At 54.8% G+C, this 25,156-nt stretch overlaps 1 protein-coding gene across 6 annotated transcripts in view; it reads left to right on the forward strand.

The window, feature by feature from the left end:
* The window catches only part of PALD1 (phosphatase domain containing paladin 1), an 83,393-nt gene that overhangs the window by 55,856 nt on the left and 2,381 nt on the right, over window positions 1-25,156 (forward strand). For all 6 annotated transcript variants that reach the window (XM_072756228.1, XM_072756229.1, XM_026003974.2 and 3 more), the window contains exons 9-19: window positions 21-120; window positions 276-380; window positions 2,506-2,601; window positions 3,035-3,163; window positions 3,836-3,952; window positions 4,064-4,219; window positions 4,535-4,717; window positions 5,846-5,986; window positions 6,108-6,179; window positions 8,151-8,291; window positions 23,677-23,832. In XM_072756228.1, coding sequence (XP_072612329.1) covers window positions 21-120; window positions 276-380; window positions 2,506-2,601; window positions 3,035-3,163; window positions 3,836-3,952; window positions 4,064-4,219; window positions 4,535-4,717; window positions 5,846-5,986; window positions 6,108-6,179; window positions 8,151-8,291; window positions 23,677-23,832 — 1,396 coding nt within the window. The remainder of the gene's footprint in view (window positions 1-20; window positions 121-275; window positions 381-2,505; window positions 2,602-3,034; window positions 3,164-3,835; window positions 3,953-4,063; window positions 4,220-4,534; window positions 4,718-5,845; window positions 5,987-6,107; window positions 6,180-8,150; window positions 8,292-23,676; window positions 23,833-25,156) is intronic.

The raw sequence follows: 25,156 nt of genomic DNA on the forward strand, positions 1-25,156 counted from the left end.
ACTGACCCCTTCCTTGTCAGGGCTGTCCCCCTGCAGACCAAGCCACTGCCCCTGGAGCAGCTCCAGGTGATCCAGAGCTTTCTCCACATGGTGCCTCAGGGGAGGAAGATGGTGGAGGAGGTGAGCCAGGGGTCTGGGGGTGGGGGTCCTCGGTGGGCTTTGCTTCCTCCCCGTTGCTGCCGCTTCTTGACAAACCTTTCTTCCCTTCCACCTCCCACCATCCTCACCCGGCCCTGCTCCCTCCCTGCTGCCCTCCTGCCCTGGTGGGGCGCCAGGTGGACAGAGCCCTCACCGCCTGCGCGGAGCTGCATGACCTGAAGGAGGTAGTCTTGGAACGCCAGAAGAAGCTGGAAGGCACCCGGCCAGAGGGCCCAGCCCAGGTGAGGCCCGGATGGTCTGCGGCTGCTGAGTCCTGCGACCTCATTCCGTGAGGCCTGCTGGCTGCTTTCTGTCCGACCGACTCTTCTGGTTGCTGCTTCTCCCGGAGGAGAGAGGTGTTCAGAGGAAGGGGAGATGCAGGAGCGAGGCCTGCAGGAAGGACAGGACAGGGAAGAGGGGAAGTTTACTTTCCCTGGCCCAGTCCCCTCGCTGCAGAATAAACAGGATGGAGGAAGGGGCTGCTGGCAGGGGTGCTGGGGGGCCTCTGGGTCCAGAGACTTCCCAGATCGCTCCTGGCTCCCCTCCTCCTGCCAATTAGTGCTTTGCTGTTGCTTTGGGTCGGCTGGGGTTTGGTCCAGCCCGCTGCGTCTGGAAGAGTGATGGGCTCTGGGCTGTCTCAGCGCCCTGTCCCTGCGCTCTGGGGAGAGGCAGTTGTCTTGACAGTGTTTGCGCATGACAGTGCATGGAAGGAATCTAAGGCCGGCAGAGACTTTTTCTTCTTTAACACTTAAAAAAAATAACTTTGAAAAGCAGTAGTCTGGTATGGAAAAATGAGAAATTGGAGAGGGAAGAAAGTCACCCATAATGCCAGCGTAGCTGCTGTGAGCATCCGGGGCTGGCTTCTTCCCACGTGCTTTGTGACGATCTTGTGTCGGGTGCTCCAGGGCACGTTTGCGGCCTGCTGGTAGCCCTTCTCTTCAGCTTCCCGTGCCACCCCTGCTTTCGTCATGGCCATGCTTGCTGGCTCTGTGACGTCAGCTGTCGTTGGCCTGCTAGGTTAAGAGCATGGGCTCTGGCCTGACCACCTGGGGTCTGGTCCTGCCTCTGCCACCTATATAGGTGAGTGGACGTGGGCAACCTGCTTCACGGCTCCGTGCCTCAGTTTCCCCACTTGTAAAACAGGGCCAGTAACAGTTGCCACCCTGTAGAATTGTTGTGAGGATCAGCTGAGATATGAGCCATGAAGCCCTTCGATGGGAGCCTGGCACAGAGCAGGTGTCCTTGGAATGTCACCTGCCATGATTCACTCACTAATCATGTTCCCTTGGATGGGCCTTGGACAGTTGAGTTGCTTCCAGTTTCTCGTCTGTGTAAATTCCTTTGCCTCAAGATAATTTCATGAAAGCAAAGCTGTTTTATATTTAGGATTTTTTTTTCTCTTAGCTAGATTAGAGGTTGGCAAACTGTGACCCAAATCCAGCCCGGCCACCTTGTTTTCGTAAAGAAGTTTTCCTAGAACATGGCCTTGCCCATTCATTTCAGTCCCGTCTGTGGCTCTCTCAGGCTGCAGTGGCAGAGTGAGGCAGGTACAGCAGAAACCCTGGAATATTTACTACCTGGCCTTTGAAAGAAGTAGAAGTTTGCTGAGCTCTAGCCTGGATTCCCAACGATGGGGTTAAATGTAATCAAAGAGCATAACCTTCCTTTCAGGCCTGTATGAGCCTCACTTGCCCTCCAGAAGGTGGTTGTGACCCCACAGGAGAACCCTGAGATGCGAAGGTGGAGAGAGGGAGCTTGGGATCCTCTCTGATGGCTCCTTACCCGCAGAGCACACTGGGCTGGGGTTAGGACATTTGTCTGGGGACCCAGCTCTCCTTGCCATCAGCGGCCTGATTGAGCAAGTCACTTCATTTCTCAGAAGTGAGGGTGAAAATAATGGCCCCCTTGGAGCACCGTGAGGAGGGTCTTCCTTGTGGTGGGGTCACAGTTCTGGGGGGGGGGCCTCTGGCTCAGAGGTGGGTGTTTATAGACTTGCTTGCTCACCTTGATTATACAAGCCCACGACTTGGTGCACAGAGTGGGCGTGGAGGTGAGGGGGTCCCAGCCTATCTCTGGGCTCAGAACCTGTGGGCGAGGCGGTCCCCAATCCGATAGCAGTAGTGCTGGGGTAGCCACCAACGCTTTCGCTGTGCCACAGACTAATCACAGCCAAGGGGATAGAGTGAGCCACTTGGGAGAATTTCCAACCTCGCAGGACTGTGTTATGAAGGAGGGGTAGACTGTGTTCCGGGGGATTTCTGAGGCTTACCTCCTGCCCGTCCGGGGATGGGCACGGGGACGGGATGGGGATGGGGTGGTGCCAGGAGCCCTTTACCACCGGTGTCCCTCCCTGTCACCTCCTCGCAGGGCCGCAGCAGCCAGCATGGTGTCCGGCAGAGGGCACTGCAGAGCCTGGAGCAATACTTTTACCTGATCCTGTTTAATTACTATCTGCATGAACAGGTGGGGCTGGGGGAAGGGGAGGGCCACAGCCATCCTCCTGGGGTCCTTCCGGCCTTGTCCCCCGTGGTGACTGGCATGGGGCTGCCGGGGTCCCCCGTGGAGCTGGGGAGGGGAGTGGGGACATCTGTGTTGGTTCCAGAGGAAGGTGGGTGTGGGGGGCGCGTGGAGAGACCCAGTTAGAGTGGTGGTCCCAGAGCCGTGGGTCGGGCCGAGGGAGCACCCAGCTCTCTCTCCCCTGGCCCCAAGCTCTGTACCCTTTGCCGGGGCTTTGGGGCCTGGAAGGATCTTGCTTCAGACCTCCTGGCCCTCTTTCCTCATCCCTGCCCTGGACTGTGATGGGTGTCTCTGGGGGCTCCCCCGCCACAGGGCAGGCTGGGAGAGTTTGGGATGGCCTCGTGCCCCTGAACTCACGTCTCTCTGCCTCGGGCTGCAGTACCCGCTGGCCTTTGCCCTCAGTTTCAGCCGCTGGCTGTGTGCCCATCCTGAGCTGTACCGCCTGCCTGTGACGCTGAACTCCGCGGGCCCCGTGGCCCCAGGGGACCTCATCACGAAGGGCTCTCTGGTGAGTGTGGCTGGCTGGCTGGGGGAGTGGGAATGGGTGTGGGCCCGGGGCTGGCGGGCCCTTGACGCCTGATGGGTCGGGTTAGGCATTGCCCTCCTTCACAGAAGGCAAAGGGGCGATGGCCTTTGGGGCGGCAGGATCTTCCTGTGAGTGATGTGGAGTTGATCTCAGGCCCCCAGGAGCATTTGTAGCTTTGGCCACTGGTGTAGTCGCTCTCCTCATTCTCAAACCCGTGTGCTCTGGGCAAGGAGGCGGGAAGCCTGGTTCTGTTTTTTTTTTTTTTTTTTGTAAAGGTTTTATTTTTATTTATTCATGAAAGACAGAGAGAGAGGGAGGCAGAGACACAGGCAGAGGGAGAAGCAGGCTCCATGCAGGGAGCCCGATGTGAGAATCGATCCCGACACCCTGGGGTTGTGACCTGAGCCCAAGGCAGACGCTCAACCGCAGAGCCACCCAGGTGCCCTGGGAGTCCTGGTTCTGATGTTTTTGTCACCAGCCTCTCATTTTTGAGCGTCAGGTTCCTCATCTGGAGAGTGGGCGCTGTCGCTTTTCTCCTCGCCAGCGCAGTGATGAAGTTGCAAGAGTGCAAGCGTAACTTTGTAAACTGTAAAGCGCCTCCTCTGCCCCACCTTGGGCCAGGCTTTGAACCTCAGTCAGCTGCTCTCCCCACAGGTGGCAGACGACCTTGTCTCCCCGGATGCACTCAGCACCATCAGAGAGATGGATGTGGCCAACTTTCGACGGGTGCCCCGCATGCCTATCTATGGCATGGCCCAGCCCAGCGCCAAGGTGACCACCCTAGGGGCCCTAGGTCCACTCATAGGGTCGGGGTAGGGCTGGGGGGGAAGGTTGAGCCTGAGTGAGCCCTGTCACTCACTGATGGCCCTCTTGTCCCCCCAGGCCCTGGGGAGTGTCCTGGCCTACCTGACTGATGCCAAGAGGAAGCTACGGCATGTTGTGTGGGTCAACCTGAGGGAGGAGGCCGTGCTGGAGTGTGATGGGCACACCCACAGCCTGCGGTGTCCTGGGCCCCCCATGGCCTCCGACCAGCTTGAGGTGAGGCATCCCCCCTCTGCCTTCTGCACATGCCTGCCTCGGAGGCCTTCTGGGAAACTGGCCTGGGAGGATCTTCAGAAGCCCCATGCCCCTCTTGTAAGTTGGAGAAACTGAGGCCGCAAGAGGAGCAGACTCAGGGAGTGACTGAATCAGGACTCCCACTTTAGCTGTCTCCCTTGCTCTCAGTTGGATCCCTGAGGCTCAGGAAGGGGCAGGGGTGCACCCAGTAGCCAAGACTGGTCCTGGTCATGTCAGGCTCATGTCAGCCTGGCAGCTACCTCAGTGGCCTGAGCCCTCTGTCCCACCCTCCTCTAGCACCTGGAGTCCCAGCTGAAGGCCCACCTGAGCACACCTCTCTCAGGCACGGGCGGTCCACCGACCCGCAGGTTCCAGACATGCCTGACCATGCAGGAGGTCTTCAGCCAGCACCGGGGGACCTACCCCGGCCTCACGTACCACCGCATCCCCGTGCCAGACTTCTGTGCCCCCTGTGAGAAGGTGAGGGGGCTGTGCAGGCCGGGCCTCTGGGGAGGGGGAGGAGGCCTTCTCCTGCCGTCCCCTGCTCTTGCCTGGGCCCTGGTCCTGGGCGCAGCTCCCCCGAGGGACTGGGAGCCTGTTCCACGAACCTTCCGATTCGACCGAGTGGGTAATTCACAGCACTCCTAGCTTCGTGTCTGCAGGGCACGTATGCACCTGTGTGTTCATTACATGTGGTAGGTGTGTGTGTGTGGGGGAAGCACGTCCCTGGTGTTTGTGTGAATGTGTATTTGTTGGGGAAGCATGTTTGGAGGGTGTGTGGGGTCCCTGTGGAGCGTGTACGTGTGTGGTGGGTGTACTGGTGTGGAGTCTGTGATGCACGTCTTGTCTTTACCAGGGGAAAGGTGCGTGGCTGGGGAACCGTGTGGTGTGTGTGTGTGGAGGGAGCCGTGGAGTGCTTGCGTATGACCAAGGTCGTTTGTGTGTTATGTGTGTGGTCTCTGGAGGCCCGTGCCTCTGTGGGAGTCTGGGCTGTTTGGGTGTCTCAAGGTCCATGGATACGTCCGTGGTGTGTGTGTCCTCACTTACGGCACGTGGGTCGCTGTGTGCCTGTGTGATGCCCCGGTTGTTTGGGTGGTGTGTCTACGCGGGTGTGGTTCTGTGCGGGGATTTGGAGGTGCAGGGTATGATCCTCTGGTTGCCGGTTGTTTGTCGCCCCCTGGTGGACCTGTGCTGTAGTGATCGGCTGTGTGTGTGCGTGTGCGTGTGTGTGTGTGTGTGTGTGTGTGTGTGTGTGTGTGTGGCCTTGGGTCCCTCGCAGGCACCATCGCCGCCAGGGGTCCCCTGGGGACACCGCACATGGGAGTGGCATACGCACGTTTTGTGTCCTGCCCGGTGGAGGGTGTCAGCGTGTGTGCGTGCGCGCTCACGTGTGTGACCGGGGCCTGGGGGCGGGTGACAGTCCACAGGCGTGTGACTTTATAAGCACGGGGTCTGGCATGACCTGCGGACTTGGGCCGTGAGCGTGACCCAGCCGGGGCCCTGGCCGGCCCAGGACAGCTGCGCTGGGGTTGCCGTTGGGAGCGGCAGGTGCGTGGGGGCCGCCCGGGGCGCCCGCTGCCCGACTCACACCCTGGTCTCCCCACCCAGGATTTTGACCGACTGCTCGAGGCTCTGCGGGCCGCCCTCGCCCTGGACGCGGGCACCGGCTTCGTGTTCAGCTGCCTCAGCGGCCAGGGCCGGACCACGACAGCCATGGTGGTGGCCGTGCTTGCCTTCTGGCACATCCAGGTGTGTGTGGACAGGGCAGGGGGCACCCGGGCCCGGGACGCCGCTGGGACAGAGGTGGTGCACGGGGGAGGGCGCGACCTGGACGGAGGTGCTCCCGGTCCCAGCCGCTGTCCTCCCTCAGGGCTTCCCCGAGGTGGGCGAGGAGGAGCTCGTGAGTGTGCCCGATGCCAAGTTCACCAAGGGCGAGTTTGAGGTGAGCGTGCCCCTTGGGGCCCTGCGGGGATAGCTGGGTGAGGGGAGAGGGCAAGTGTTGCTGCAGGTCTGGGGGGTCTTCAGAGCTCTTCTTACTCGTATCACCATCTTCCTCCTTGTCCTCTGAGTGCTCCCCTGCTCCCATTTCACAGATGAGCACACCGCAGCCAGGTGAGCGTGGCCCTGGGCCCTGGCAGATGGCTATTGGAGAAGGGGGGACTCGACTGACCCCCCTGCCTGGCCCTGCCCTTGGCTGCCCCTTGCCCTGGAGGAGGCCTCTGGCCACGTTTTGTCTGGGTAACGCTGACGACTGCCCAACAGGTGCCTGGGCCCCAGCTGTGGCTGGTGACCTTGATGTGGGGCCGTGGCATGTCCCACTCCACCCTCATTTCAGTCCAGGGCACTGGATGGACGGCCACTGACACTTCCTGTACTATGCGCCTGCCACATGCCATCATCCCAGACACCCTGCAAGTGGGCGGCAGGGACCCTGTCCTACGGCCGGGGGATGTGGAGCTCAGAGCTGGCATGTGGCTCTCTGGTGTCGAGGCCGTGGTCGGCTCCTGCCCCAGTTGGCTGGCCTCATCACATTCCCTTCCCCTGCTGTCCCTGCCGTCCTATCACCCTGGCCTCTGCACTCTCCCTCAACCTTGCCAAGCTTCCTCGGCTTCTTGGCCTTCGCATATGCTCTTCCCTCCCCTGAAACTCCTCTCTTCCTAATCCCTGCTGATTGGCTGATTCTTAGATTTTTATTTTTTAAATTGTGGTAAAATACGCATACCATGTAATTTACCATTTTAACCATTTTTTAAGTGTATGGTTCTGTGGCATTGAGTACATTCACTTTGTCGTGCAACCGTTACCACCCTCCAGCCCTCCAGAACTTTCTCTTCATTGCAAACTGACCATACCCATGAAACAGTAACTCCTTATCCCTCCCTGCCCCCAGTCGCTGGTGACCATGGTTCTATTATCTGCCACTATGGGCTTGACCGTTCCACATACCTCATATAAGTAGAATCATATAGTATTTGTCCTTCTGTGTCTGGTTTATTTCACTCAACATCATGTCCTCAGGATTCATCCATGTTGAATGTCTATTAGAGTTCACTCCTTTGGAAGGCTGAGTAAGACTCTGTTGTGTTGGACATACCACATTTTGTTTATCCACTCATCTGCCAGTGGACACTTGGGTTATTGTCGCCTCCTGGCGATTGTGAATCATGCTGCTGTGAACACGGGAGTACACATGCCTGTTCAAATATCTCCTTGCACTTTTGGAAGTGGAACTGCTGGATCATATGATAATCTGCTTCATTTTTTAAAAAAGATTTTATTTATTTATTCATGAGAGACGCAGAGAGAGAGAGAGAGAGAGAGGCAGAGACAAAGGCAGAGGGAGAAGCAGGCTCCACACAGGGAGCCCGATGTGGGACTCGATCCCTGGACTGCGGGATCACGCCCTGGGCTGAAGGCGGGCACTAAACTGCTGAGCCACCCAGGGATCCCAAAATTTTAAAATATTATTATTATGTTTTCTGTTCAAGTTCTTTGCCCAGTTTTGATTCAGTTTTTTGTTGTTGAGTTATGGAAATTTTTAAATATATTCTGGAAATTGATGCCTTACTAGATAATGTGATTTGCAAATAATTCCATTCCTTCTGTTGGTTGCCTTTTTACACTGTGGATGGTGTCCTTTCTCTTGTTACCTTTCTGATGTCATATCCAAGAAGTCGTTGCCAAATGCAATGTCATAAGGTTTCCCTCTATTTTCTTCTGTAAGTTCTATGGTTTTAGCTCTGTGTTTAGGTCTTTGATCTGGTTTGAGTTAAATTTGTATGTGAAGATCCAGTTTTCCCAGCACCACTTGTTGAAATGGGCCTTGAGGTGGCCTTTAGTGTGGGGTGAGCCTGTTGCTGGGATTGGGGGTCCAACCTACCCCCCACTTTTCTCTGTGCTCCTTGGGCCCCAGGTGGTGATGAAGGTGGTGCAGCTACTGCCCGATGGGCACCGTGTGAAGAAGGAGGTAGATGCAGCCCTGGACACAGTCAGTGAGACCATGACGCCCATGCACTACCACCTGCGTGAAATCATCATCTGCACCTACCGCCAGGTGAGCCTTGCCCCGACCCAGGTGCCCCTCCCCTAGTGCACAGCTAGCTTGTGGCTGACTGGATGTGAGGTGGCCAGGGGTCACTCATCGGTTCTGTTACTTCTGCACCTTCTGGAAGTGATCTGTGAAATGGAAACACGCCCATCCCCAACTCATCCTGGCTTGATTTGGGAGTGCTTGACGAGCTGCATGCTCTGGTGACAGTGATGTTCAGAGTGTTTGACAGCTGTGGCAGCCCTGGGACTGGCCAGCCATGTGGCCAGTCAGAATGAACACCCTGTCCTAGACTCCAGTGCTGCCCTGTGTTAACCCTTCAGTTTCTGGGTCGTGGGGGTGCTGAGGGTCCCTGGCAGGAGTCATATTGGCCTTGGCCACTCCAAGGTCTTGGCAGGTGGCTGTTTAATGGCCGTTCAGTGTTTTAATGGCTGATGATTGATCCATGCCTACCACTCAGGACCTACACGTATGTCTATGCTGCCTGGGGGCTGGCGCTGGCCCCCAGATTGACCTCTTCAGTTAAAAATTGTGTTTGGATAACTCATTCAGTTATAAACATTAAAAGGTTTCCATAAAAGTACAAGTTTTATGTAAAAATCGAGAATTTCATCCTGTGTAGGAAAAAAAATGTGCCTTTCTGTTAGTTGTCAGCAGAGCACTGTCATACACAGCCCTCCTGGCCCCGTGATATGACCTTCTGGGAAAAGTTCACCCGCCCCCATTCCAGAGGCCAGGATGTTGCTGACCTCAGGGGTGGGAGGAGAGGGATCCCTGAACCCTGTGGGTCCAGCTCTCCTTCGTGGTGGGGGTGGCAGGTGGGGTGGGGGTGGAGCAAAAGCAAAATACAGTCATTCCTCAGTATGGCCACCAGGTGGCCTTAGTGAGCTGGGCCTGGGCCAAACTCTCAAAGAGGCTGAAGAGCAGAAGGCCTTCACTCTCTCTGCCTTTTTAACCCGGGTGGCACCCTAGTTTCACACAGGAGCTTTGAAACATAACCATGCCTGAGTTCTATCCCTAAAGACTTTGACTTAGTAGGTTACTTGGGGGCTAAGGTGTGGGTCTTTTTTTAAAAGTTCCCTAGGTGATTGCAATGCAGTGTCAAAGTTGAGAACCATCTAGTCTAAGCAGGAGTCCCCAGCTGTGGTGAATTTCAAGGTCACCTGGAGGGCCCCGTTGCTGGGCTCCAGGTCTGAGTTTCTGATTCCATAGGTCTGGATGTTGGGTGAGCTCTTAGATGACACGGGTGCTCCTGGTGGGGGGCCCTACTGGGGGATCTGTGCAGTCCTGTCTCACCCTCTTGCTGTCTTCTTAATAACAGCTTTATGCAAATAGAATTCACATACCTTACAATCCAGTTATTTAAGGTATGCAAGTCAGTGGTTTTTAGTACATTCACAGAGCTGTGTGGCCGTCACCACAGCCAGATACAGAACATTTTCATCACCCCGTTTCCCCCTCCCCCAGCCCTAGGCAACCGTGCATCTACTTTCTGCCTCTATGGAATTGCCTATTCTGGACATTTCATAAAAATGGAATCATACAATATATGGTCCTTGTGATCAGCTTCTTTTACCTCAGTGTGATGTTTTCAAGTTACATCTGTGTTCTAGCAGGGATTATTATTTCACTCCTTTTTATGACCTGTTACATGGCTATATCACTTTCTGGTTTTGATGTCGTGCCTCATCTAAGGTCCTGAGAATTTACCTCTAAAAAGTAAGTAGTTTTCTTCTAAGAGTTTTATAGTGTAACTCTTGCATTTAGTTTTTGATTCATCTTGAGTTAATTTTTATATATGGTGTGAGGTAGAGATCCGACTTCATTCTCTTGCATGTAGATATCCAGTTGTCCCAGCACATGTGTTGAGAAGACTGTTCTTTCCTCATGGAGTTGTTTTGACACCTCTAAAAAAATCCATTGACTGTAAATGTGAGGGTTTGTTTCTGAGATCTCAATCCTGTTCCATTGATCTATTTGTCTATTCTAGGCCAGAAGAATACTGTCTTAATTACTGTGATATTGTAGTGAATTTTGAAATTAGGAAATGAGTTCTCCCAACTATTTCTTTTTCAGAATTTATTTTGGCTATCCTGGGTCCCTTGTGTTTCCATATGAAATTTAGGATTAGCTTGCTAATTTCTGAAAGAAAAAAAAACCCAGCTGAGAGTTGATAGGTATTACATTGACTATGCAGATCAATTTAGGGAGTGTTGCCATCTTAACAATAGTTACTCTTTTTTTTTTTTTTTTTTTACAATAGTTACTCTTTTGATCCATGAACATGAGATGTCTTGACATTTCTGTAGGTCTTCTTTACTTTTTTTTTTTTTTAGATTTTATTTATTTATTCATGAGAGACAGAATGAGAGAGAGAGAGAAAGAGAGAGAGAGAGAGAGAAGCAGAGACACAGGCAGAGGGAGAAGCAGGCTCCATGCCGGGAGCTTGATGCAGGACTCGATCCCGGGACTCCAGGATCACGCCCTGGGCCAAAGGCAGGCACTAAACCACTGAGCCACCCAGGGATCCCCTCTTCTTTACTTTTTTACAAGATATTTGAAAGTTGCCAGAGTGTAAGTTTTATATTTCTTATGTTAAATTTATTCGTAAGCAGCTTACTGCTTTTGTGCTGTTGTAAATAGAGTTGATTTCTCAATTTAATTTTTTAGTTTGTTCATTGTTACCATAGAGAGATACAATTGATATTTACATATTGATTTTCTATCTTGCAACCTTGTGATATTAATTCATTAGTTTTAATACTTTCTTTAGTGATTTTCTTAGAATTTCCTATTTACAAGATCATGTCATATGCAAATAGAGATAGTTTTGCTGTTTCCTCTCTAATTTGGATGCCTTTTATTTAATTTTCTTGCTTAATCACCCTAGCTAGATCCTCTAGTGGAATGTTAAGTAAAAGTAGCTAGCACAGATATCCTTGACTTGTTCCTGATCTTAGAGGCAAAGCCTTCAGCCTTTCACATTAAGTATGATATTAACTGTGGCTAGATGTTCTTTGTCAGCTTGAGAAAGTTCCTTTCCATTTTTAGTTTATTGAATTTTTTTTTTCTGTGAGGATATGCTGAATATTGCCAAATGCCTCTTCATGTCTGTTGAGATGATCATATGGTTTTTGTCCGTTATTCTATTGATATGGTGTATTACTTTCATTGAATTTTGGGTGTTTTATTTTTTTAAAGATTTTATTAGTTTATTCAAGAGAGACAGAGACAGAGAGGCAGAGACACAGGCAGAGGGAGAAGCAGGGTCCATGTAGGGAGCCTGATGTGGGACTCGATCCCAGAACCCTGGGATCACATCCTGAGCCAAAGGCAGACACTCAACCACTTGAGCCACCCAGGCGTCCCTGAATTTTGGGTGTTAAACCAACCTTGCATTTATCCAAGTGGGATAAATCCTACTTGGTCATGGTGTGTATTTTTTACATTGCTAGATTCAGTTTGTTGGAGGATTTTTACATCGGATTCTTAGGAGACCTTGCCCTGGTCTGTAGTTCTCTTTTTTCTTTGATATCTTTGGTTTGGTGTTAGGGTCTTGCTGGCCTCACAGAATGTGACTGGCTCACTTTTTTGCAGATGAAACCAAAACCTCGAGAGGAGAGAGGTCATCATTAAGTGCAATAGTCAGCTCGGGCTACCACAACAAAATACCGCCACCGCATAGCTTAAACAGCAGAAATTTATTTTCTCATATAGTGGGGGCTGGAAAGTCCAAGGCAAATGTTCTGACTGGCTTGGTTTCTAGTGAGTGCTGTCATCCTGCTTGCATATGGCCACCTTCTCACTGTGTCCTCTCAGGGCCTTTCCTCAGTGCCTGTATGTGGACAGATAGTGGAGAGGGAGAGAAGGAAGGAAGGGGCCCTCTGGTATCTTTTCTTCTAAGGACACTAATCTTAGAAGTCTTGGAACTGCTGATAGAAAACAAAGAAAGAGGTAAAAGCAACCTTAAGCCCAGTAGTTGGGATGTCACAGGCCAGTTTTTAAAAAGGGGAAGGACCTTCCTAGCATTGCTAGTGTATAACCTTGTTCAGTGTGTCCATTTTAGAGAAAGGAAGGAAAGAAGGAAAGAAAGAAGCAAACATTCAAACACCTCACTACTAGGACACCTGGGTGGCTCAGCGGTTGAGCGTCTGCCTTTGGCTCAGGGTGTGATCCTGGGGTCCTGGGATCAAGTTCCACATCGGGCTCCCCAGAGGGAGCCTGCTTCTCCCTCTGCCTGTGTCTTTGCTTTTCTCTCTGTGTCTCTCATGAATAAATAATAAATAAAAGAAAGGATATCTTAGTACCAGAAAAGTAGAATGGACATTATCTCAGGGTAGAGTCCTTGAGTAGGTTAATGTTTCTAATCCCAACTACTGGCCTGCTTGGTGTGGGTGTGTGGACTCTGGGAATGGTTGGATTGTTGTGGGCTGACAAGCAGAAGGAATGCGGATGTGGGAGTTGGAGGAGCCTGGGTTCGGACAGCAGCCTTCATCCTCTCTGACTGCCCATGTCCCCACCTGCTAGGCTAGACCAGTACTGCTCCCGGGCAGGGCTGTGTGTGGGAAGGACATGAGGGACAGGAAGCATGGGGCTGGCCTATGACACATGTTAAACTAATGGGAGAGCTCTGAGGGTCACTGTAGGGCCAGGGTGTTCTGTGATGTTCTCCGTAGAGACCCTCAGATTTTGGTGCTCAAGGGCTTACTGGGCATTTGTCCCCTCTGTTTACAGAGGAGCCAGAGAGCTGGTTGTCTTAAGTCCCATGTGGGTTGCTCTCAGAGCAGGGATGAGAGGCAACGATCCTCACTCCCAGCCCCAAACCTCTTCCCTGACCATGTCACCCTTTACCTGAGGGTCTTGATCCCTGTCGTCTGGTGGGTTGTGGGCCTCATTTCCTGAGGCTCCAGAAAGGCACCTGCTTTCCCTCCAGTGAACTGACTTCTCTTGAAATTGTCAGCTGTTTCTCGCCCTTGGTACCTGACTATTTATTTAAACCCCTGCCCTCTAACCAGAGGGCTGGAAGTCTCCACTCGGTGCCCAATGGAGCCTGTAGCTGTCTGCCCAGAGCAGGCCGGGCAGGGATTTATCACCCACATCGGCTCTGTTTGCTTGGGAACATTCTAGGTCCTGTCCACATTCTGCCCATCTGAAGTTTTCCTCCTGGGAGTCCACAGCCATGGGATTCTGAAACCCTCGTCAGTATGTGGTACCTCAGATTCCTGGCCCGCAACCCCCCAGGCTCCCCAAATACTGAATTTCCCTTCCCTGGCCCCTGCCAGGTCCAGCGGGGAACTTAAACTTTAATAATTAGCAGTTAAGCAAACAGTTCTTGGAACTCGACGTGTGTGCTTCTTCCAGCAATAAAATGATTTCAGGGTCCCTGGCAGAGAAGAGTGGGAGCATTTGAGGTCCCTTCCCTGTTGTGGAAGAGAAAGGAGGGCTCGGAGTGCAGGAGCCTCTGTGCCTGTGGGCTTGCATGGTGAGGTTGGGGGCTGTTTTGAGCTTGTTGGTTGTTATAAAGACAACATCAGACCATAGTTTCAGCTCAGGGACACTTTATCCTGTTTGCCAAAGAGCCTTCCATCATCCTATTTACCGGTCATGGCGTCTGCCGAGCAGAAGTGCCCGTGGCCACGTGCTGTTCCTACAGAGGCGGCCCAATGGCTCACTGTCATTCTCTGGCCAGGTGATGCGTGGTGAGCATCATACTGCGTGTTGCTCTGTCTCTGGTGCAGACAATTTCTGTAGGCTGATGCGTGGAATTAGGATTATTGACAACGTTGAAAGGTCAGATCTTACTTTTCTTTTAAATTATTTTGGAAAATTTCGAACAGAAGCCTTCAAACTTGGGAGAATAATTTCACGAACCTTTGTGTGCCTGCCTCCCAGCTTCTGGAATGACCAATCAGAGCTAGACTTAGTTCATCTAAAGCCTATCCAGCCCCCAGCCCCAACCTCCGGATCATTTTGAAGCAAGTTCCAGGCCTCAGTTCCTTCCTCTGTCAGTATTTCAGTACATACCTTAAGGTGGAGGAAACCTTTTTAAAAAAAGAGCATTATCAGCCATTATTGTCCCTAAAACCTAGAAGTTATTTCTTACCACTCAATACCTGGGCAGTGTTTAGATTTTCTCAGTGGTCTCACAAAGTCTTTGCAGTTGGATCAGGATCCAAACAAGAGCCACAGATCACATTTGGCTGGTGTGGCCTGTGGAGTCTAGAACAGGTCTTCTCCTGACGCATAGCCCCTGAGGTGATCGGGTTGCTCACTAGGCATCCTATAGTCTGGACCGGCTAATTGCACCCCTGAGTTTTTTTTAAAGATTGTATTTATTTATTTATTTATTCATGAGAGGCACAGAGAGAGACAGAGACACAGGCAGAGGGAGAAGCAGACTCCATGCAGGGAGCCCGACGTGGGACTCGATCCCGGGATGCCAGGATCACGACCCGAGCCAAAGCCAGGCACTCATCCATTGTGGCATCCCACATCCCTGGGTTTAACTGCGCTGTGCCACAGCTCCTGTGTTTCCTGTCAATGGGTAGAGCCAGAGGCTTGATCAGATCCAGCTTGGTATTTGGCTGGTATAGACACGGTGATGCTGTGTGCTGCCACAGGGGTACAGAAGGCCCTGCAATCTCGCAGCTGCTGGCGTCCCTCCCCTGGATCCTTTATTTCATTGAGGGTTTGCATAAATGGTGATATGTTGGCGCTCTCATTCCCTCTCCATTAATTCCAGAAAGGTACTTCCCCGAGGTGTGATGGAGGAAGGAAGGCAGGCGCAGGGCTTGGTTTTTCATTTGACTTGCTCATGTTCAAAGGAGGTGTGGGAGGTGCTTCTCTAAAGCCCAGGGGGAGCGTGTTTGATGTGGTGAGCCCCACGTCTCCTCCAGACTTGGATGGACTTGGGGTCTGTGAGGCGGGTCTGGGTGACCAGGGTGGGCTGGGGGAAGGAGGACATAGGGGCTCCCGAGGGGAAGCTGGGACTTGCTGGCAGCCAGTGCTGGAGGCCAGGGGACCCAGCCCCCACACCCAGCCCTAACTCAGAACCAGCATGGGAGATGCCCCCAGCAGGCTGACTGCATTTTCACATCCCTGGTCTGGCTCCATCCTTACTCCGTACCTGCCCCCGGTGAAGGGCAGGTTGTGACATCATTTTTGCATTTGAGGAAGGGGAGGCGCTGGGTTTGCCCAACAGCCCACAGCTGGTGGAGGGCAGAAGGAGAGCGGGACTCCAGAGTGTGATACCCAGATCAGGCCCTCTGTGCTTCCCCGGATAGAGGAGGCAGTTTCACTGCCCTCCCACCTCGAGCCCTTGCTGCTGTGGGAGAAAATGAGAACTAGAAGCCACGATCTGTGCCTCTTGTCTTCCCAGCCTGAGGAGGCCAGAGGTCAAGAGCACATCCCAGACTCAAGTCATAGGTAGAGATGGGGAGATGGGACCCAACGTGCACACACGTCTTCCACGGAGACAGGCCTTCCCTGGTAGGACAGTCTTGGCTCCTCTGTCTGCCTGGGCCCGTCCCAGGCTGCCTGGCCTCTGTGAGCTGCAGCCCAGGGTTGTGTCCTCCACTCTCTGGAGCGTCAGTGAGACTGGGCCAGGACCTGATCAACCCTGCATGTGCGAGGGCGCCAGCATGCTCAGAGCATTTAAAAAAACCACCTCAAAAGGGAAAAAGAAAGAGAAAGCTCTTTGAACTAAGCCACTCGGTGAGGTTGTGATAGAGGTGACAAGGTTGGGCCCCAGGCTGAGGAGAATCTGGGATGGCCACCAGCCCACAGTGGTGACACCATCTGGTGGATTAGTTGTTTCCTGCTGGGCCTGGAGGGGGAAAATATTTGTGACACAAACCAAGGTCAGAGCTCCTGGAGGAAGGCCTGCTAGAGTCATTAATGCCAGGAGCCTTTCCCTTAGCCTTGGCTGGTGACGCTCATCCTTAGCGTTCTGTGTTTAAAACAGTCTGATGGGTCTCCCGTCTGTCCCTTCAGAAAGTGTTTGAAGCAAAACTGAGATAAACGTAGCCACACCGAGAGAAATGAAATGTCCTTTGGTCTCAAATGGAGATTTTTTCCTAGACAATCTTGAACTTTGAGCAGTGCTTTTAGAGTTTTAGTCTCCTCTGGTCCTCAGAGTGGCTGGTAAGGAGATGTTGGTGGGCTTTACCAGACCATTTTACTGAGGAAGACGCAGAGGCCCAATGACATCATGACCAGCTTGAGGCAGGACCAGAACTTCCCTCCCAGCTCCTCGGCCCATGTTCCTTTTCTCTCTGATGGCCACGACCCAGGGGGCCAGTTTTGTTGTGGTGGAAAAAGGAAGGGGCCAGTGAGGAAGCCAGGGGGCCTCTACTGCTCACGCCGGTCTGGCTTGGTGCAGAGTTGCCAAAGGTCAGAGATTCAGCTCGGTGCCCCCAAAGGCTAAGGTTATTATTTTAAGAAAAATATAGAGTGAGACAGCGCTGGCTCTGAGCCCCAGGCGGGGTCCCTGTCAGTCTCTCCACAGCTCTGGCTGGGCCAAAGTCATTCCCTGGAGACCTCATTCCAGTAGGTAATGTGTCTCCAGGGCCTGCGTCATGCAATTAGAGCAGCCCTGGGGCTCTGTGAGCTGTCACATAAAATATGATGGGAGGAAAGGGTTGCTTCCCGAGGCTCTTTCACACCCAGCCCAAAATAGAGCTAGTGGGTGGACGAGTGGCTGTCAGAACAGTGTGTGTGTGTGTGTGTGTGTGTGTGTGTGTTGTGTGCATGCATATATGCACACATGTGTGTATGTTGTGTGCCTGTGTTGTGCTCATGCACGTCCATGCATATGTGTGCATGCATGTGCACGTTGTGTGCACGCATGTGTGTGCGTATGTTGTATGCATGCTTGTGCATGCATATGTGTGTGTGCACGCATCTGTGTGTAGAGCACATGTTGTCAGTGGCTGAGACGTCTTGCTTTCCTCTCCTTCCCTTTGTGTGGCTGAGCTGAAACAATTTCCACACCCCAGGGGGACCTTCTGGTTTATTCCACAGCAGACATCCACTGAGCACCTGCAGTGGGCCAGGCTTGTTTCTAAGTGTGCAGCATCAGGCTTGGGAGTCTCAGTGGTTGGGGAGGGGTATAGATCTCTGCCGCGGCACACCGCCCATCAGCGAGACCCTGCCTGTGTGCTCACTGCTGACCTTGTTAGGGTTGTGGTTGTCACCGGGGGTGCCTCTGTCTGCTGCTCGTCTCTCTTCTGCTGTGCAAGGGCTCCTCTCTGGGACCCTGACTCCCAGGTCCTGCCTGGCACAAGTAGGGCTCTACAGACGTCTGTCTGGTGAGTGGATGAATGGACAGAAGGTTGAATAAGTCACCATGTGATGAAACAGGAAAACTGACTCCTACCTTCCTTAGGCCTTTTTGTTCTTCAGCCACGTTGTTGGTCTGCCAGGAGAGGGCGCTCTTGTCCAGCAACCAAAAATACCCAGGTTCTGGGGTGGAAACCCCGCGTTCTAGCCTTGGCTCTGCTAGTAACTGACTCCCCCCACAACCCTGGGCGAATTGCTTTGGCCTGCGTGGGCCTCTTCTTGCCCATCTAGCACCTGGGGTCACTGATGCTCTCCACCTGGCTTGAAGGGTGGTGGTGAGCACAGCCTGGGCACCAGGTGAGGTGGGAGTGGGTGTCGGTGCGGTGGGCTGGGGCGCTGGGACACCTGGCTGGCTCACCGGGTTATGTGCAGGGCAGTGGGCTCCTGAGGCCCATGTCTTGGCACTGAATCCCAGAGCCTGGCCTACGGGTAAACAACGTTTGTTGGATGAATGGGACACAGAGAAGCCCGTGGTGCCAGCCTTAGTCCCTTCGTGCTTTGAAAGTACTGAATGAGATGTGTTCTTTGGAAAACCGGTTACTTTTCTATGGGCCAAGGGCCATTTTCTCTCCTCTGGGGATGAGGTACAGAAAGCTTCCTTGTGCTGGAGGCCCCAGGACAGGACCCAGGACAGGGTTTGCGGGGACTTGTAGGAAGCCCCTGGAAGCAGCTGGTACTGATTGGTTGGGTCTGACAAGGAGGGGGTGGCACTGCACTTTGGGAAGGATGCTGAGGTCGGTGCTCCAGAGACTGGCCCTAGAGATTGGCCCCTCACCCCTAGAGACTGGCCATCTCCGAGGGCTGTCAGCTGCCTCCCCAGCTGGATGGCAGAGACCGCCGGGCCCTGCTCCTTCCTACTGAGCGGGTCAGGGAGAGGGCAGCAGGCAGGCTCCAGTAATGGGGGTGTCGTCTGGCTTGGACGGACTCATGCCCTGAGCCTGGCCTCACCTGCTCTTCTTGTTTCTCTCCTTGGGTTCTCTTTCCGCACAGCCTGTGCTGCGTCCAGCTCTCCATGGGACCCTGGTGGGTTGGCTCACCTCTTTGACTTCAGTCTCCCCTTCTGGAAAGCAGAGGGTTGATCTGAGTAACCCCAGGCAGTCTGTGATGCAGGGTTTAACAGAAATGGGAGACAGAAGTATTTGGCTAATATTTACCGTGTCCCTCCTAAGTGCCAGGCACTGTGCTAGTTCTGGAGATGCCTCATGAGCGGAACAGGGAAGTTCCTGCCCCCATGGATCCCTCACTGCAGTGAGGGAGACACACAAGGAACAATACAGAAGTCAAAGTCATGTCGTGTCACATCGAGATACATCTGTGGGGATAGCGAGATTGCAGTTTTACAAATGGTCTGGGTCAGGAAGGGGCTTGGTGAAAAGGTAGCATTTGAACACGGACCTGAGGAGGCGAATGGGGGAGCCATGCTCACATCCAGATAGAGGGATACAGCATGTGCAAAGGCCCTAAGATGGGGGTGGGCGGGCTTCCCAGTATGTTTGAGGGGCAGGGAGAGGCAGGAGAGGAGGTCAGAGGCTACATAGGTCAGGGGTCAGGCAGGCGGGATGGGGCCCGGTCTGGGATTGCCCGGATGATTTCACAGACGTGGCTTCTACTCTGAGTGCCAGTGGGGGCCTGTGCAGCGGGTTGAGCAGAGGAGCCAGGTTCTAGCAGGCTCCCTCTGGGGCTCTGTTGAGAATAGGCTGCACGAATTGGGGATGAGGGTGGCCTGGGAGGCCAGCCAGGGGCTGTCACTGAGGTGAGGTGGCTTGGCCTGAGGTGGTAAGAGGTGAGCGGCCTCTGGGAATGTTTGAAGTGGTTGACGAGATGCCCTGACTGGTTGGCTGTGGGGCTGATGAAGGGCAAAGTCAGGGAGGAGGGCCGGATTTTGGCCTGAGCAATGGGAAGGAGGGACATTCAAATGGGCAGACATGGGGTTGGGCAGGTTTGGGGAGAGTTCAGGAGGTTCTCCTGGGACGTGTTTTGTGAGTTTGAGGAGCTGGATTGATACCTACCGGGAGCCCTTAGGCAGGCAGTAGCACATCATAGTCTGGATTCCCCAGGGGTAGAGGTACCATGTGGGGTCCCCAGTGTCCCATCTGGAATCTAGATTCCAGATGGCATTGGAAGCATGAGAAGCATGAGATCCTCCCAGCCTGGGGGGTCCGTGCTCATCCACCAGCCGGGTGCCTGCCGCATACCTAGTCTGCGCCCTGGCGCTGACATTGGGGTGGTGGGGAGGAGGGAAGATGTAAACCTCCTTATAATCTGGGCCTGACCCCAGGCTTATTTTCAAGACTGATCACTCCTTCTTGAGCAGAAGAGGCCGAGAAGAGGCTGGAGCACTCAGAGCAGGCTTCAGGAAAGCCGGGGCTTGGCCTGGGTCTGGAGGGACAAGTGGAGCAGAGCCCGACCTGGTGGAGGGGAAGGGCTTTCCAGGCAGGAGGAGGGCTGGGGGGAAGGGTATAGAGGCAAGAGTGAGGCAGGGTGTGGTTGAGCTTGACCGCGGCGAAGGGGCTCAGGGTGGTCAGCAAGCTGGGCACTTGGAATTTGTGTCTCACCTGGGGACTCTGACACCGGGCAGTAACTTAACCTTGTCTAGCCTCATCTGCAAACTGGGTGTCCCTCTTCTGCATAGGGTTGCCAGGAGAGCATGTTGGGATCTAACAGTCAGTCCTGGATGTGACATGCTCACTCTGGCACGTGGCATGCGCTAGGCCCTGGACACACCTGGGGAGGTGCATCAGCCCTGCCTCAGTGGGTCTCTTCCGTGTGGCCAAGAAAGAGCAGCGCTTCCGGAGAGCCACCGCCGGCGATGCTCGGCCCACGTTGACACCGGCTGACCGCAGGCTTCTCAAGCTGAAATGCCCAGCACCCTGGTCACCTTTCCTAGGCCCCTTCTATTTTAGGGCCCAGTCCCAATGGATGAGCAAGGCTTGTCCAGCTCCACCACAGCTAATGACAGCCTAGCCTGCCAGGCCATTTAAAAACAGCTCCACTATTTTTATCAACAGGAGGAGGTTGGCCTAGCCTCCTCCCCAGACAGTGCCCACATGGGGTGATTTTAAGGAAACCAGGGCCTTAATAGGAAGATGGGCCATCATCTCAAATCACAGACTATGATCGTGCAGGATGTGTCCATGGAACGTTCTAGGGGGTGTCAGGTGTCACCTTTACTCGGGGTCCGAATTTAGAGATAATTCTATCCTACCTTGCCGGTAGGGCTCTGAAGGAATCACCCAGCCTCTCTGCCCTGAATATTCCTCAGACCCAGTCCTCTCTGGTGTCTCTGGGAGGAGCAGGCCCCTGTCCCCATGAGAGCTGGAGCTTGGAGAGGACAAGGCTGAGGTGGTTGTGCTCTTGGGCCAGCCCCAGAGCCCTCACCTGCTGCGACCCTCATGGGCTGGGGGAGGGGGGTGGCGCAGAGGACAACTGCAGAGCACCCAGAGTAGCCAGGCCAGGGGATTGAGACGGGGGGGTAACCAGACCAGGATGGGCATCAAAGAGGCGGTGGTATTTGAGGTGGGGTGGGAAGAGGGAGGGGGCAGAAAGGTGATCTGAGGAGGGGAGGAAGGGGCCAAGAGTGGGTGTATCCAAGGTAGACTGACAGGAGAGGGGGCACAGAGGAGGAGGCAATCAGGGGGAGACCGGGGCCCGGACAGGGTATGGAAGGCAAGCGAGGCCCTGATCCTACAGACAAAGGGGCCAGTGAGGGCTTCTGGCAGAGATGAGGGTGGCAATGGCCCCATGGCTGCTGCAGGAGATGACTGGAGCATGGCCAGGTGCCTCTTGTCTTAAGGATCAACCAACCAGGTGCTCAAAAAAAATTTTTTTTGTTTAGAAATTAGGCAATGGATAAAAACAAAAGGTTTTACTGAGAGACAAAGTATGGCCAGTACACCACCGCTCCGCTATCCCTAAGGAGGCCAGTGCTGCCCTGCACGAGGCCCTTCCACCCCCTTCTCTTCCACTGCCCGCTTATTGAACAGTCTCCATCCCTGGAGCTTATTGAACATTTTTCTTGAAAGAAGGAGGGAATCTCCCCCACAGTTTGGCCAGGAAAGAGCCATTTTAAACTACTTTCAATTAGCGCTCAAGAAACATCCCATGGACATGGGGCCTGTGCCCTCTTTGTCCTTGTGTTGTAGCTCTCCCTGCTGTTCCGTGGCTTGCTGTGACTCTTCGTGGTTTACAGGTGCTTCCTCGTACCTTCTGCACCTGAGCAGTCCTACCTCCGGGAACACGGGAGCTGAGAGTTTAAATGGCAGAACCAGGCCCAGAGCCCAGTCAGGGAGCCCTCCGACTGGGCCCCATCGCTGCCCATCTTCCACCCCCGCCCCATCCCCAGTGCCCCAGAGCCCCTTCTGGATGGTGTGGGTAGACCGGCTGTGCAGGTTCCCATGCACTTACTCAAACCCCAGGAAGGCTCTTACCTGAGGCAGAAGACAGAGGGGGGACCACGGGCCCTGCAGACAGTCCCAGTACGGCTCCTGGCTCTTGCGGCTGTGGGTCGTGTCATGTCGGGGGCAGTGGCCCAGAGGACATGCACTGGGCTGAGGTGTGCCCATCCAGGCAGGCTTTCAGCTGCTGCCTAGCTTGGGGTGGGGGCAAGAGTGGGGTCCTTCCTGGTTCTGGGAGGCCCAGGGCTGGCTGTTAGCCCTCCTGAGGATGTTCCGGGTGCCCGAGGGAGCAGCCCCTGTGCTCCGTCTTCTTCCTGGAGTACAGAGAGCTGCTGGGGGCCCGGATGGAGGCCTGGAGGGTGTGCGGTGAGAAGGGGCGAGTGTGAGGTGAAGTGTGGCGTTCCTTTTCCTGGGCTCCCCGTCTGGGTGAGCTGCACGTCTGTGTTGGGTCAGAGGAGCATCTCGGGCATGGTGCAGGGACACCCGTGCAGCGGGGAAGCTGACTCTGTGCGTCTTGGGGTGCCTGTGATGTCCACACTGAGAAAGCCCCAAGAGGACCCCATCTAAATCCCTTTCCTCTTGAGTATTAGCTTCCTGTGAGCCTTCTATTAACTGGTCACTCCTACCCCTAAACCTTCAATGGTTCTTGGAAGCTAATGCCATGCTGCTGCACTCTGGCTGCACAGAGTCACCCCAGGCTGCACACAGTCTCCCCAGGAGCATCCCGTGTCTCACGGGCTCCCCTCTGATTGGTTTGGGCTGGGGCCTGGCATCTGTGTGCCGGGGTGGGAAGCCGGGCTAGGGCAGAGGGTGGGCTTCCTTAGCTGGCTGCCAGCCCAGGCCCCTTTCTTGTCTCTTCCCAGCCTCGTTCTGGCCAGGCCAGCCCCTTCCAGGTCCCCGCCTGCTGGGCACCGTCCTCATGTCTGCACTGGCCCATGGGCTGCTTGCTCTCTGCCCCCAAACCCCGGGCCCACACTGCCCCGCCAAATCCCACCCTCTCTGGGAAGCCTGTCTTTAATCATGTGGCAGTCCTTTATCTCTCTAGTGTGTCACCTGGCACCAGTCTCCTAGAAGGTGCCCAAGATGGCTTGTTAAAAAGATCGATGCCTCCCTCCTCACCCCAACACACCCCCCTCTCTTTCTTCCTCAGCCACTGTATCTCTTATTGATCCCCTGCCCTGGTGACCTTTCTAGGATCTATTCCAGCCTTGGGGGAAGAGGGCCAGGGCCGGAGGGCTGTATTCATTCACCCCCTCCTGCCCCTGCCCTTGAGCCATTTGAGAAAAGGGCAATGAAGTCAGTGAAGGACCAGTCGGGGTCAGAGGCCAAGATGGGGGTCCCCTTCCTGGCAGAGACACACCGCCCTGCCTGTGAGCAGCTGGAAGCCTGGGAGCCCAGGCCGCGGGGGTGGTGGGGAGGCCGTGCTGTGCCCACAGTCGGAGCCCCGATGGCTTCGCCTTGCCATCCGCTGGGCTCCCCTGTAACCTGAGCCAGGGCGATGCCCTTGACTGTGCTGTCCCAATCCCTGCCTCCTGTCCCGGCCTCGTGCTGAGGGCGGTGGGGGTGTGAGTGTGTCGGTGTGTAGAGCGTGTGTGGTGTGTCCTTGCGTGTTGGGTGGGGAGGACCCCCCCCGACTCCCACCCCATGCCGTCCTGCAGGCGAGAGCGGCCAAATCGGAGCAGGAGGCCAGGAGGCTGCAGCTGCGGAGTCTGCAGTACCTGGAGCGTTACGTGTACCTGGTGCTCTTCAACGCTTACCTCCACCTGGAGAAGACGGACTCCTGGCAGAGGCCCTTCAGCTCGTGGATGCGGGAGGTGAGAGGCGCAGGCTCCCGGTGGCCGGGGCGATCGTTTCTCTCCACAGGAGGCTCCCCGACGAGGTCTTGTCTCGTTCAGCTGTGGGTGTCCAGCCCGGCGTCTGCACCTGGCCGGTGGCTGAGCAAAGTGGGATGAGTGGACAAAGGGAGAGGGGGGTTGTGGGGAGCAGCACAGGGCAGGGCGTCAGGCTGGGTCCTGCTCTGGGCACCCCCACCCCGGGACTGACGTTCTCTGGGTGCTTCCTGTGATCGCTGTGTTCACCCCTCACTGTGCCCTGCGAGGCGCAAGGTGGCATGGTGGCCTGGCCCCTGCTGCCTTCCAGCTGTGACCTTGGATCAGCTGACCCTCAGCGCTAGGGGGGAGATCCTCTTGACTCTGTCAGCGCCACCTCCGAGTGACGTGATGGGGATTCCATGAGATACGTGGGGGGCCGTCTGCCAGGCCCCGTGTGAGCAGGTCTGCCTCATGTGGAGGAGACTGAGCACAGACCAGTGAGGTACTTGTCCTCGGTCAGCAGCAGAGCTAGGCACTCAGCTCCGAGCCCACCACGTGTGGCCTGAGATGTGGCCTTTTGTTCCATCCCCACCCCACGTTGCCTCCTGGTTCTTCTAGTTCTTCTCTGGCTCAGCTGGTGGTTACAGGGGCAGAGCTGCTGCCTTGGCACCTCCAGGTCAGGAGACAGGCCTCCTTCCCCCCTTGGCAGAGCGGCCTATAATTGCCCCTCCACCAGGATGCTGGCGTCTCCTGGCCTTGCCAGCCTGTCCTGATAGTTCTAATCTGCACTCAAGGCCGGAGTTAGCTCCTGTGGGGCAGGTGGGTGGGAGGGTGGGACTGGTGACCCCAGCCAGAGTGGGTAAGGAGGGGCACTGGGCCTAGGCAGTGTGTGGGTGGGGTCAGAGCTGCCAGGGAACAGAGGCGGGGCGGGGGGCCACTGCAGTGGGTGGTGGTTTATACTGAGGACCAGCCTTGAGGGTTGTCCCTGGGCAGATGAGTGTAGAGTCAGGAGGCCTGTTAGGGGCTGGATCCCACCAAAGCCACATCAGGGCCATCCTCTTGGGCAGGCCTGGGCTCAGCTTCCTCTTTGGACCCCTGGGTATTGGGAGCTTAGGACACTTATGCTTGGGTTCTGTTTGGAGAGTGGAAATTGGGGGAACCAGAGGCTGGGCAGGAGTGCGATACCCTCCCCAGCTGAGCCTGGGTGGTGCATGTTGGGGGATGTCAAGGAAGGAGAGAGCTTTGTCAGCCAGGAGCATGGGCTCCAGCCTCAGGGGCTCTCAGTCCCTCCCTCCCGGAGATGAATGGAGGGTGGGGGTGAGGGTTG

This window comes from Vulpes vulpes, chromosome 4, assembly GCF_048418805.1.
Source record: "Vulpes vulpes isolate BD-2025 chromosome 4, VulVul3, whole genome shotgun sequence".
Classification (NCBI taxonomy): Eukaryota; Metazoa; Chordata; class Mammalia; order Carnivora; family Canidae; genus Vulpes; species Vulpes vulpes.